General features: G+C 44.1%; 1 protein-coding gene across 1 annotated transcript; it reads left to right on the forward strand.

Annotated features, from left to right (window-relative positions):
• Nucleotides 1–3,015: 3,015 nt before the first annotated feature.
• Nucleotides 3,016–4,741, forward strand: LOC123139307 (flavonoid 3',5'-hydroxylase 1). The gene is made up of 2 exons (XM_044559113.1): nucleotides 3,016–3,929; nucleotides 4,015–4,741. Exons 1-2 carry the CDS (start codon nucleotides 3,033–3,035, stop codon nucleotides 4,645–4,647), a joined length of 1,530 nt encoding a protein of 509 aa, XP_044415048.1. The 5' UTR covers nucleotides 3,016–3,032; the 3' UTR covers nucleotides 4,648–4,741.
• Nucleotides 4,742–15,196: the final 10,455 nt, after the last annotated feature.

Genomic DNA, 15,196 nt, shown 5'->3' on the forward strand with positions numbered 1-15,196 from the left:
TGGACACGTGGACTCCAAAATTGAATCTTCGGACACTCGTGGCATATTAACTGCCAGGAGACTATCAGGTGATACCACATCGTAAATGCTCCTATGATACCAACACTGAAAAAATAATTTTAAATGATTAAAAAAGTTCTAAAAATGAATATTCACGGTGTATGTGGATACATCCCCTTAAAAACCAGATCCAAATCATTGAGAAACAAAAAAGACAAATCTAGCATGAATAGGGTCACACAAAGTCAAGACCGAATTTGACACGATTCACATCTGGATTTGTCTTTTTTGTTTCTCAATGTGCATTTCGAGTATGAAGCTGGAATTTTTAGGGGTTGTAGACACATTCTTTGTGAATATTCATGATTTTTTTTCAGATGATTTTATACATTTAAAATTGATTTTTAGGTATTATGGGAGCATTTAATGTGTGGTATCATTGAATATTCTCTCGTTACATACCCTCACCGTGAGATTTACCAATTCTCCAAATATGTGTTTAATTCATTTCAAATTCCAATGATTACACTTTTTGTCCAACCCTAATCAATCGCAACAGGATAAAATGGCCACTTGAACAACAAACTTAGGATTAAATTTTCATTTGAAGATCATACACAAATCAATTCTGTTGTGGTACGACCCCATGTGAGCACCAGCCAGAGCCTTCTTGCATGATCACTAGCTAGGCAATCACAACCACCTACACTGGCACAAAAAAGACCTGAATATCTGGTGACTGATTATCTGGGAGCTGCTCCCATCAAACGATTCATTCGACAAGGGAGCAGCTCCCAGCGATCGTTTCTAAATGTTCGTTAGGGGGTAGGCCAGGGCGACCTAGATTGACCCAAATGGCCCGGTTAACTGTTTTTATTTTAAAAAATGTCATGAACCAGAAATATATTTTCTTATAAAAGATAGAGAAAACCTAAATTTTTTAAACTCCATCCTTTGAGTTATGACATATGACATGCTACTTTACAAAACTGCCATTTCTCTCATTTATAAATTTGCAATCTGTATGATAAAAAAAGGTCTTGTGGTCTAGAAAAAAATCTTCCATGCTAAACTTTAAAACTATCATCCTCTAGATAAAAATGCCATGACGAAAAAATACACATTTTCTTATAAAAACTGAGGAAAACATAAATTTATAAATGCCATTCTCTGAATAATATGAAAAATGTCATGCTACCTAACAAAATTACCATTTCTATCATTTATAATTTACTAAAATGATAAAAAAATGCCTTGCTAATGAAAATGAAATTTCCATCGTCTTAATAAAAAAACTATCATCCTCTTGATAATATAAATGGCATGCTCTCAATAATAAATGTACCAACCTGTTAATAATAAACTACCATCCTCCTAATAATAAAAATTCCATGTTATTAATAATAAAAATGTCATGATCTTAATCATAAAAGTTCTATCCTATTGACAATAAAAACCATGTTACTTATAATTAAAATGACATGCATGTCATCCTCTTAATAATAAAAATGACATGTTACTAATTATTAAAATGACATGCTCTTAATAAAAAATTGTCATGGTGGCATTACAAAAAGGGTTTTTTTATCATTTATGCCACCAGTTGTGTCCCACTACTCAGTTTTGCCACTATGATTTTCAGCTGCTCAAAAGTGCCATCGCTTCGTTAGACACATGCTCAAAAATGCCATAGCTTCGTTAGACACATGCTCAAAAATGCCACTGGACATCATTATTGTGATCTCAAATCTCTTTTGCCATGTTATAACAACATAAATACCTATGGACTAACATGCCATCTCTCCCTCTATCTCACTACAATCAAGTGTGGGGCCCACTTGATCCCAACAGCGTTCTTATTTTCCTGTAAAATTATTCGCTTGCTTACTCCTGACAAGTGGGGCCACCCTTATCATTGTGAGATAGAGAGAAAACTGACATGTGGCTCTAGGCTTATTTTTGTCATATAACATGGTCAACGGGTTTGACGTGAAAATAACAATGTCTAATGGCATTTTTGAGCAAACATCTAACGGAATGATGGGATTTTTGAGATATCTAATGGTATTTTTGAGCAAGCATCTCACAGATCGATGGCATTTTTGAGTAGTTGAAACTTCTAATGACAAAACTGAGTAGTGGGACACAACTGGTGGCATAAATGATAAAAACTCTTACAAAAAATACCTAAAAAAGTGACATGCTACATTAATAAAAAAGCACATGGAAAGCTTGGAAAATTCCCATCTTAAAAGGATTTTTGTTCTATCAACAATGGGGGGAAATCTGTATTTTTAATGAAAAAAAAAGAATTCAGCTTAGAAAGATACACAAAACAGGTTTTAGTCCAGTGGGCGCACAAGTTGCTTCAGTCCAAGTGGTGACGGGTTCTTTGGTTAGAGTCCCCTGGGAACATTTTTTGAGATAAAAAAAAAGAGATTGTTTGGCAAAAAAAAAAATGATTCACAGTGAACACCTCCAGCTGATCTACATGGCGTTGGCCATGTGCCAACATCCGCGCGACGGCTGGGGGAGCGTTCGCCAGATAGCATTTCCAAACACAAATGTATATGTTCATTCTCACACCGGCCCGCACGGCCGTTAGCAACACCTTCCCAGCTAGCTAGGTCTTTACAATCTTGGGCGTCAATCTACCATTCCCTCTCGTCTTAAAGTTTGTTAGCTATGCCATTTCCTCATGGATAAAATGCATGCTTTCTATCTAACTAATTCGACCCTGACACGGCCGGTCACTGTGGTAAGCAGCAATCTCAAACTAGGTACTTGGAATTAATTCAGGCTATTTCAAGAGGGAATGGTAGATTGCCGGCATGCATGGCCACCACAGGGAATGGTAGCTAGATTGCCGGCATGCACGGCCACGATCGACAGGGAACGGTAGATCGATTGACCAAAGTCGTCTAGGAATGGTAGATGATTTTACGACGGAGTCGCACAGTCCTCAAATTTGCCCTATAAAAGCCTTCACTTCTTGTCTGCACGTCGATCGATCAGCACAGCAGTGCACCACCATGTTTCAAGAGCTTGTAGTCCTAGCGATCCTCTATGTCCTTCTCCACTACCTCACGCGAACCATCCTCCGGACCAAGAGCGCGTCGCCGCTGCCGCTGCCTCCCGGCCCGAGAGGCTACCCGGTGGTCGGCGCGCTGCCTCTGCTGGGCCGGGCGCCGCACCGAGCGCTCGCCGCTCTGGCGAGGCTGCACGGCCCGATCATGCACCTGACCCTCGGCAGGCAAGGCGTCGTGGTGGCCTCCACGCCGGACGCGGCGCGCCTTTTCCTCAGGGACCACGGCGGCTGCTTCCTCGACCGGCCAGCGGACGACGTGGCGCCCACGGTGCTGGCGTACGGCGCCCAGGACCTCGTCTTCGCGCCCTACGGCCCCAGGTGGCGCCGCCTGCGCCGGGAATGCAGCCTCGGCCTGCTCGGCCCCCAGGCGCTCACCGACTGGGCGGGCGCGCGCCACGAGGAGGTCGGCCGCATGGTCCGCGCCATGAGCCGGCGGGGCGCGGGCGAGGCGGTGGAGGTGCCGGAGTTCCTGTTCTGCGCGATGGCCAACATGATCGGGCAGGCGGTGGTGGGCCGGCGGGTGCTGGACGAGGCCGGGGGCGAGCAAGCGAGGGAGTTCAAGGAGATGGTGGTGGAGCTGATGACCACGGCCGGGCTGGTGAACCTCGGCGACTTCCTGCCGGCCTTGGCGTGGATGGACCTGCAGGGGCTCGGTCGGAGGATGCGCCGGTTGTCGGCGAGGCTCGACAGGGTCTGGAGCCGGCTGCTGTCCGAACATGAGGCGGCCGTGGCCCACAGTGACAGGCAGCACGGCCGCCATCCGGACCTTGTCGACCGGCTGATCGCATGTCGTGGCGCCGGAGAGGACATCACAGACCTCAACATCAAAGCTCTACTTAACGTACGTACCAGAACATCCCTGTAAATAACCAAACATGCATGCACTCATCACACACGACACGTGACACGTTCATGCGCGTATGCAGAACCTGTTCACGGCGGGGACGGACACGTCGTCGAGCACCATCGAGTGGGCGCTGGCGGAGATGCTGGCGAACCCGGCGATCCTCCGACGAGCACAGGCGGAGATGGACGGCGTGGTGGGCCGGGACCGGCTCCTCGAGGAATCCGACGTCCCGCACATCCCCTACCTCCGCGCCATCTGCAAGGAGACGTTCCGCCTGCATCCCTCGACGCCGCTCAGCCTGCCCCGCCTCTCCACCGAGCCGTGCACGGTGCAGGGGTACCACATCCCGGAGGGCACGAGGCTGCTCGTCAACATCTGGGCCATCGGCCGGGACCCGGCGGTGTGGCCGGAGCCGGCGAGGTTCGACCCCGGGAGGTTCATGACGGAGGAGGGGAGCAAGGTGGAGCCCCTCGGGAGCCACTTCGAGCTCATCCCGTTCGGCGCCGGCAGGAGGATTTGCGCCGGCGCGCGCATGGGGGTGACCCTGGTGCACCACATGTTGGGCGTGCTGGTGCACGCCTTCGACTGGGAGATGCCGGAGGGTGGCACCGCCGGGATGGACATGGACGAGGAGTTCGGCCTTGCTCTGCAGAAGAAGGTGCCGCTCAGGGCCGTCGTGCGCCCGCGCCTCGCACCCGCCGCGTACCAGTGATCTCATATCAGGAACGCGCTGCTGTGCTCTATCTGCTATGCTAGAATAATAAATGAAGTAAAAGTCCCTGCAGAATGAACTCATGGACTCAAACCGTATTGCTGAGGGCATCTCCAATAGTTGTATCATGTACGAATAACCATGATCGATGGCTATGGCGCGGCTTGAGTCCAATGATCGACTCGTCATTTAGTCAGATAGTAGAAACATTTGACAAACTATTAGTAATTCAAATTATGGTGCACTGAAGCACTCCCCCCTTCTTAAATACAAGTTTTTTTTAGAGATTTAAATAAGAACTACTCGCTCCGTTCCATAATATAAGAGTGTTTTTTAAGCTAACACACATATTTTAAAATGTTGATTCACTTATTTTGCTCTATATATAATCCACATTGGAATCTCTAAAATGACTTGTATTTAAAAACAGAGGGAGTAGATGCCAATTGAGGTACATTTGTTCAGAATAGGTGCATTATCACAAGCGAATTGATAAACGTATTGTACAAATCATCATTGAGCATAATGTTGCACAAGAGCAGGGAAGCAACATCGTTTGAATCAAGATTTGACCACATATTTGACTACCAAAATATTGATGCATGTTAGCAGAAATTTCATGCAAATATGCACAGAAAGGCTAATGATATCGTCACCTTCATTGGTGCCGTCGGTATCTTTTTTAGTGGATGTCATTTAAGCTAATGTCATCTCTATAAATACTCCTACCCTTAACCCCGACCTAGCACTCACCGTTGATGCCTTGCATCTATCATTGGTGTCGTCTCCAGCACAACATGTCTTTGTAGGCCATGGTACCTCTTATTGGCATGTAGCCTTGCATGCCAATACGGAAAGAAGGGCAAATGATATCATCACCTCCGTTGGTGCCGACACCACATCTAACTCGACGTCGTCGGAATAGGAAAGAAGGACAAATGGTACTTCTTGCTGGGGATAAAAGGATTGCTACAAAATTGGTGAAAACTTTGTAGTATTTGTATTTTCTTAGGGAGTAAGTAAACTGCTATTTGAATAGGGTGATATTAACCGAGTCAAAACTTAGATTTTGATTTATGTTTTTGCTTATCTTGAGTTGCTTGAAAAGCCTTTGGTGTTTCGGTCAATTTGAAGATGGCGCTGAGGAGCACCAAGCCAGAGAAGGAGATGGCACGACGGGCCGTGATGTGGCCATCGAGGGCGAGTCGGGGACAGGGACGACACGGTCGGCTGCAAAATCACTAGCGATGAGAAGTCCGAGGATTGACGGGATGGGAGTGGGAGGGGGAGGGGGTTTCTTGGCATATAAAAAGGAATGTGGGAAGGGGTTAGAGGATGGTACGTGGGCTTTGCAAGTTTTCATCATCAAATATGATCGAACTTTATAGGTGCTTGCAAGTTTTCATGCCAAAAAACATTCGAGGAGCTCTACACAAGAAAAATATTTCAATGCTTGAAGTTTTGAGTACTTTTGGCACTGAAATCTGAAACTCATGATATTCGAGGAGCTCTACATGATTTTTGACGAAAACTTGCAAGAACCTACAAATTTTGACCATATATGATGTCGCAAAGTTGTAGGTTTTTTTGATTTTTTTCTATTCTTTTTGGATTTACTATTCATAGAGGATGTGGGGACATCGCACCTTTCTCATTCTTATTTTATACTCCCTCCGTTCCAAAATAGATGACCCAACTTTATACTAACTTCAGTATAAAGTTGGGTCATCTATTTTGGAACGGAGGGAGTACAAATAAAATGATTGGCTACAAACTGATATGTATATTATATCCGGGACAAATTAGGCATTGCTATTTTGTCCTAGTCGAAACACATTTCATAATTCATATATGTGTCATAGTCTGCGAAAGTTCATCTTACTGCAATTGTGATACATGTTGTTATTGTAATCATCCGGAGCTGGCAAGTCGTGGCGAGCTTGGCCGAAAGTGGTCTGTGTCACTCGCCATAGCATGTGGTGCATTCAGAGCAGAGTGAAATTAGCAAACCAAGAGGTTGAATGCGACATTGCCAAATCGGGGAGATCATCTAGATCAATATTGGAGTATCATCTAGCAAAGGGGATTTCTCTGGTCCTCACTTACTGGATGTTGGCAGATCCCAAGTCGATCCTCCTCCCACATCGTGCCCGCCGATGAACCCATCACTGGCTCCACATGTGATGGCTATAGGCAAGGACCGAGCGGGTGAGTGTGAACACTCACTTCCTTCACGACATGTGGGGAGGGGAACGCCGGAGGCCGGAGCAGAGGAAGAAGGAGCGGCGGCTGGGAGGCGGTCGCCGGCACGGGGGACGGAGTCGACGACGTGCCTTGACCCGTCGCCTCCACGCCGCGCATCGCCGTCGCTAGCCTCATCCCTGGCCTTTCTCGATCGGGCGGTGGCTGCAGGAATAGATGAACAGACGAATGGAGGTCGAGCGAAGAGGAGGAGGCCCGCTTTGCTAGTTCTATTTTCCCCAAGGCTGGAGCGGGCTTCGCGCGAGAGTGCAGGCCCAGTTAACCAGAAGGATCGCTTTTAGCCTCTAGAGCAGCAGCCCATTAGGACAGCTTGACTAGAAACGACCTGATCTGATGACCAGATCTGATGACTAGACACGACCGGATCAAAAGAATGGACGGCCATAACTGCATAGTGCGTGAGAGGGCAGAAAAGCGGTGCGGTTTTACTGTCCTAAAAATAAATAAATGAGCGGGGCAATAATGACGCATGGGGAATCGAGATCTAGGGATTGCTCCGAACCCTCGTGGTTTAAATACCGCAGGGATGGGATGGGAAGAAGCGTTTTCCCCTCCTTGTTCTTCCCCGCGGCCAGCGGCGGCCAGAGCTTCGACCTGTCCAGGAGTCATGCTCAGGTGATGCTGCAATCATTTTCTTTGTCTCCAATACCCCAATCAACTTTGTGGTTTCCACTTTCCTCGTGTTTTTGTTGATTTCGTTCCTGCACCCGCAGAACCCACCACCTGTTCGACGAAATGCACAAGAAGGCTGTTGACACAGGCACGGATCCTTTCCGCGTCCTCTCCGACGATGTGCTCGTGCACATCCTTTCCCTTCTGCCGGGGGATGAAGCCCTACAGACTTGCGTGCTCGGTACCCAGCGGCGTGACCTCTTGAGGCGTAAAACCAGCTTGCGCTTCATCTTTGAGAACTGGGTCGAGTACGCTCTAAAGTGCTGGGTTGAGAAGCTCTCGATTTGTGCTAGTGATATTTTATATGAACCATTACTAGTCAATGATTCACCTCTCATCTCCCACCACTTGAGGACCATAGAATTTGGATTCCTTGACCTCGTAGGTTCCTCAGTAGATTTCTCAGGCTGCCCAGTATTAGAGGAGCTAACAATAGAAAGATGCTACGTTGACGCAGGGAAGATATGTTCTAATTCACTAAAGCATCTGTGGTTAATTTGGAATTGTACCTTCTCCGAGGATAACCACATTCCTATTACTGCCCCGCGCCTTATCTCACTGGAACTAGGTAGTTTTCAGTGCTTGACTCCTTCCCTTGAAGAGATGCCATTACTGGAAAAAGCATCTATTTTGCTTGGCAATGGGTGTTACAATGTCTGTCATAGTGACCGTAAATGTGGTGGATGTTCTCACAAGAAGTGTCTGCTTCTCAATGGATTATCCAATGTTGTTGATTTGAAATTGATTGCTACCCCTAAATTGGTATACATTCCACTATCTTACTCCTACTATTATTTGACAGTTACCACCCGTGGTTTCTCTTGTACCTATATTATCTATATCCATTGTTAGTGTTGCATATAGTCAAGTTGTTTATTTTCATCTCCACATATTGCTAACTCTATCTTCACCCGGTGGCCCTTAAATCAATATATTAATAACATGATTTCCTAATAAAATAAAATGTGACAGTTCAAGGCCTATGGTGTAGTTTTCCTTTTCCCTAATTTTGTAATTGGAGTACCCAACTGTATTTCCTAATATATTGTATTAGAGTCCGAACTGTTTTCTGTTCATTTGCAATTTGTCTAGCCTATCTTCAAACGAGATTTGGAATGGTGCCCTAAATTTGACAAATTAAAGACTTTGAAACTCAATGATTGGTTTACGGCTATTGACCTAGTTTGCATTCCCGAACACTCTCCAAATCTTGAGAAGCTCACTCTTAAGATCGATTTCCCTGAGGTATTTGATTCAAATATGTTGATGTACTATAAAGGTTTTATCTTGTATGACTTCTGTTGCAATGAATTTCTGCATCTTGTAGAACTTTGTAGGAGGAGAAGGATCCAGGCAATCATATGTGTGTCCCCTGAAGGAAATATGCCCTAGAGGCAATAATGAAGATATTATTTATCTCCTTATTTCATGATAAATGTTTATTATTCATGCTAGAATTGTATTAACCGGAAACTTGATACATGTGTGAATACATCGACAAACATAGTGTCACTAGTATGCCTCTACTTGACTAGCTCGTGAATCAAGGATGGTTAAGTTTCCTAGCCATGGACATGAGCTGTCATTTGATTAACGGGGTCACATCATTAGGAGAATGATGTGATTGACTTGACCCATTCCGTTATCTTAGCACTTGATCGTTTAGTATGTTGCTATTGCTTTCTTCATGACTTATACATGTTCCTATGACTATGAGATTATGCAACTCCCGTTTACCGGAGGAACACTTTGTGTGCTACCAAATGTCACAACGTAACAGGGTGATTATAAAGGAGCTCTACTGGTGTCTCCAAAGGTACATGTTGGGTTGGCGTATTTCGAGATTAGGATTTGTCACTCCGATTGTCGGAGAGGTATCTTTGGACCCTCTCGGTAATGCACATCACTTAAGCCTTGCAAGCATTGCAACTAATGAGTTAGTTGCGGGATGATGTATTACGGAATGAGTAAAGAGACTTGCCGGTAACGAGATTGAACTAGGTATTGAGATACCGACGATCGGATCTGGGGCAAGTAACATACCGATGACAAAGGGAACAACGTATGTTGTTATGCGGTCTGACCGATAAAGATCTTCGTAGAATATGTGGGAGCCAATATGAGCATCCAGGTTCCGCTATTGTTTATTGACCGGAGACGTGTCTCGGTCATGTCTACATAGTTCTCGAACCCGTAGGGTCCGCACACTTAAAGTTTCGATGGCAGTTATATTATGAGTTTATGAGTTTTGATGTACCGAAGGAGTTCAGAGTCCCGGATGAGATCGGGGACATGACGAGGAGTCTCGAAATGGTCGAGACGTAAAGATTGATATATTGGACGACTATATTTGGACATCGGAAAGGTTCCGAGTGATTCGGGTATTTTTCAGAGTACCGGAGAGTTATGGGAATACGTATTGGGCCTTATTGGGCCATACGGGAAAGAAGGAAAAGGGCCTCAAGGGTGGCCGCACCCCTCCCCTTGGTCTGGTCCGAATTGGACTAGGGAAGGGGCGCCCCCTTCCTTCCTTCTCCTTTTCCCTTCCTCTTTTCCTATTCCATATGGGAGGTGGAATCCTACTAGGACCAGGGAGCCCTAGTAGGACTCCACACTTGGCGCGCCCCCTCCTAGGGCCGGCCTCCTCCTCCCTTGCTCCTTTATATACGGGGGCAGGGGGCACCCCAGAGACACAACAATTGATCCTTGAGATCTCTTAGCCGTGTGCGGTGCCCCCCTCCACCATAGTTCTCCTCGATAATGTTGTAGCGGCGCTTAGGCGAAGCCCTGCGACGGTAGAACATCAAGATCGTCACCACGCCGTCGTGCTGACGGAACTCTTACCTAACACTTTGCTGGATCGGAGTCCTGGGATCGTCATCGATCTGAACGTGTGCAAGAACTCGGAGGTGCCGTAGTTTTGGTGCTTGATCAGTCGGGCCGTGAAGACGTACGACTACATCAACCGTGTTGTGCTAACGCTTCCGCTTTCGGTCTACGAGGGTACGTGGACAACACTCTTCCCTCTCATTGCTATGCATCACCATGATTTTGCGTGTGCGTAGGGATATTTTTGAAATTACTACATAACCCAACAGTGGCATCCGAGCCTGGTTTTATGCGTAGATGTTATATGCACGAGTAGAACACAAGTGAGTTGTGGGCGATACAAGTCATACTGCTTACCAGCATGTCATACTTTGGTTCGGCGGTATTGTTGGATGAAGCGGCCCAGACCGACATTACGCGTACGCTTACGCGAGACCGGTTCTCCCGACGTGCTTTGCACAGAGGTGGCTAGCGGGTGTCAGTTTCTCCAACTTTAGTTGAACCAAGTGTGGCTATGCCCGGTCTTTGCAAGGTTAAAATAGCACTAACTTGACGAACTATCGTTGTGGTTTTGATGCGTAGGTAAGAACGGTTCTTGCTAAGCCCGTAGCAGCCACGTAAAACTTGCAACAACAAAGTAGAGGACATCTAACTTGTTTTTGTAGGGCATGTTGTGATGTGATATGGTCAAGACGTGATGCTATATTTTATTGTATGAGATAATCATGTTTTGTAACCGAGTTATCGGCAACCGTAGGAGCCATATGGTTGTCGCTTTATTGTATGCAATGCAATCGCCCTGTAATGCTTTACTTTATCACTAAGCGGTAGCGATAGTCGTAGAAGCATAAGATTGGCGAGACGACAACGATGCTACGATGGAGATCAAGGTGTCGCGCCGGTGACGATGGTGATCACGACGGTGCTTTGGAGATGAAGATTACAAGCACAAGATGATGATGGCCATATCATATCACTTATATTGATTGCATGTGATGTTTATCCTTTATGCATCTTATCTTGTTTTGATTGACGATAGCATTTAAAGATGATCTCTCACTAATTATCAAGAAGTGTTCTCCCTGAGTATGCACCGTTGCGAAAGTTCTTCGTGCTGAGACACCACGTGATGATCAGGTGTGATAGGCTCTACGTTCAAATACAACGGGTGCAAAACAGTTGCACACGCGGAATACTCAAGTTAAACTTGACGAGCCTAGCATATACAGATATGGCATCGGAACACGGAGACCGAAAGGTCGAACGTGAATCATATAGTAGATATGATCAACATAGTGATGTTCACCATTGAAACTACTCCATCTCACGTGATGATCGGACATGGTTTAGTTGATTTGGATCACGTGATCACTTAGATGACTAGAGAGATGTCTGTCTAAGTGGGAGTTCTTAAGTAATATGATTAATTGAACTTGAATTTATCATGAACTTAGTCCTAGTAGTATTTTGCAAATTATGTTGTAGACCAATAGCTCGCGTTGTTGCTTTCATATGTTTATTTTGATATGTTCCTAGAGAAAATTGTGTTGAAAGAAGTTAGTAGCAATGATGCCGATTGGATCCGTGATATGAGGTTTATCCTCATTGCTGCACAGAAGAATTATGTCCTTAATGCACCGCTAGGTGACAGACCTATTGCAGGAGCAGATGTAGACGTTATGAATGTTTGGCTAGCTCAATATGATGACTACTTGATAGTTTAGTGCACCATGCTTAGCGGCTTAGAATCGGGACTTCAAAGATGTTTTGAACGTCATGGACCATATGAGATGTTCCAGGAATTGAAATTTAATATTTCAAGCAAATACCCGAGTTGAGAGATAGGAAATCTCCAACAAGTTCTATAGGTAAAGGATGGAGGAGAATTGCTCAACTAGTGAGCATGTGCTCAGATTGTCTGGGTACTACAATCGCTTGAATTAAGTGGGAGTTAATCTTCCAGATAAGATAGTGATTGACAGAGTTCTCTAGTCACCATCACCAAGTTACTAGAACTTCGTGATGAACTATAGTATGCAAGGGATGACGAAAACGATTCCAGAGCTCTTCGTGATGTTGAAATCGACGAAGGTAGAAATCAAGAAAGAGCATCAAGTGTTGATGATTGACAAGACCACTAGTTTCAAGAAAAGGGCAAAAGGAAAGAAAGGGAACTTCAAGTAGAATGACAAGCAAGTTGTCACTCCCGTGAAGAAGCCCAAAGCTGGACCAAAGCCTGAAACTGAGTACTTACACTGCAAAGGAAATGGTCACTGGAAGCGGAAATACCCTGAATATTTGGTGGATAAGAAGGATGGCAAAGTGAACAAGGGTATATTTGATATATAGGTTATTGATGTGTGCCTTACTAGTGTTTATAGTAGCCCCTAAGTATTTGATACTTGTTCGGTTGCTAAGATTAGTAACTCAAAACAGGAGTTACAGATTAAACATGTTTAGTTGAAGGGGAAGTGACGATGAGTGTTGGAAGTAGTTCCAAGATTGATATGATCATCATCACACACTCCCTATATTTTCGAGATTAGTGTTAAACCTAAATAAATGTTATTTGGTGTTTGCGTTGAGCATAAATATGATAAGATCATGTTTATTGCGATACGATTATTCATCTAAGATAGAGAATAAACTGTTATTCTGTTTACATGAATAAAACCTTCTATGGTCATACACCCAATGGTGATGGTTTATTGAATCTTGATCATAGTGATACACATATTCATAATGTTGATGCCAAAAGATGCAAAGTTAATAATGATAGTGCAATTTATTTGTGGCATTGCCGTTTAGGTCATATCGGTGTAAAGCGCATGAATAAACTCCATAAAGATGGATTTTCGGAATCACTTGGTTATGAATCATTTGATGCTTGCGAACCGTGCCTTTTGGGCAAGATGACTAAAACTCCGTTCTCCGGAACAATGGAACGAGCTACTAACTTGCTGGAAATAATACATATCGATGTATGCGGTCTAATGAGTGTTGATGCTCATGGCGGGTATCATTATTTTCTGACCTTCACAAATGATTTGAGCAGATATGCGTATATCTACTTAATGAAGCACAAGTTTGAAACATTTGAAAAGTTCAAAGAATTTCAGAGTGAAGTGGAGAATCATCGTAACAAGAAAATAAAGTTTCTACAATCTGATCGTAGAAAAGAATATTTGAGTTACGAGTTTGGCCTTCATTATTAAACAATGTGGAACAGTTTCACAGCTCATGCCACATGGAACACCACAGCATAATGGTGTGTCTGAACGTCGTAACCACACTTTATTGGATATGGTGCGATCTATGATGTATCTTACCGATTTACCACTATCATTTTGGGGTTATGCATTAGAGATAGCTGCATTCACTTTAATAGGGCACCATCTAAATCCGTTGAGACGACACCGTATGAACTATGGTTTAGCAGTAAACCTAAGCTGTCGTGTCTTAAAGTTTGGAGTTGCGATGCTTATGTGAAAAAGGTTTTCAACCTGATAAGCTCGAACCCAAATCAGAGAAGTGCGTCTTCATAGAATTCCCAAAGGAAACTGTTGGGTACACCTTCTATCACAGATCCGAAGGCAAAAACATTCGTTGCTAAGAATGGATCCTTTCTAGAGAAGGAGTTTCTCTCAAAAGAAGTGAGTGGGAGGAAAGTAGAGCTTGATAAGGTAATTTGTACCTTCTCCCGAATTGGAAAGTAGTTCATCACGGAAATCAGTTCCAGTGATTCCTACACCAATTAGTGAGGAAGCTGATGATGATGATCATGTAACTTCAGATCAAGTTACTACCGAACCTCATAGGTAAACCAGAGTAAGATCCGCACCAAAGTGGTATGGTAATCCTGTTCTGGAAGTCATGTTACTAGACCATGATGAACCTACGAACTATGAGGAAGCGATGATGAGCCCAGATTCCGCGAAATGGCTTAAGGCCATGAAATCTGAGATGGGATCCATGTATGAGAACAACGTATGGACTTCGGTGGAGTTGCCCAATGATTGGCAAGCCATATTGTATAAATGGATCTTCAAGAGGAAGACATACGCTGATAGTATTCTTACTATCTACAAAGCTCGACTTGTCACAAAAAGGTTTTCGACAAATTCAAGGTGTTGACTACAATGAGATTTTCTCAACTGTAGCGATGCTTAAGTCTGTCCAAATCATGTTAGCAATTGCCACATTTTATGAAATCTGGCAAATGGATGTCAAAACTGCATTCCTTAATGGTTTTCTTAAATAAGAGTTGTATATGATGCAACTAGAAGGTCTTGTCAATCCTAAAGGTGCTAACAAAATGTGCAAGCTCCAACGATCCATCTATGGACTGGTGCAAGCATCTCAGAGTTGGAATATACGCTTTGATAAGTTGATCAAAACATATAGTTTTATACAGACTTGCGGTGTAGCCTGTATTTACAATAAAGTGACTGGGAGCACTACCGCCTTTCTGATAAATATATGTGAGTAACATATTATTCATCAGAAATGATGTAGAATTTTTCTGGAAAGCATAAAGGAGTATTTGAAAGGAGTTCTTTAAAAGAAAGACCTCAATAAAGCTACTTACATATTGAGCATCAAGATCAATTGAGATAGATCAAGACACTTGATAAGTTTTTCAAAAAGTACATACCTTGTCACAATTTTCAAGTAGTTCAAAATGGAACAGTCAAAGAAAGAGTTCTTGCCTGTGTTGCAAAGATGTGAAATTGAGTAAGACTCAAATCCCGACCACGGCAGAAAATAGAAAAAAGAATGAAAGTCA

The sequence above is a fragment of the Triticum aestivum genome, chromosome 6B (genome assembly GCF_018294505.1).
Source record: "Triticum aestivum cultivar Chinese Spring chromosome 6B, IWGSC CS RefSeq v2.1, whole genome shotgun sequence".
NCBI classification, from domain to species: domain Eukaryota; kingdom Viridiplantae; phylum Streptophyta; class Magnoliopsida; order Poales; family Poaceae; genus Triticum; species Triticum aestivum.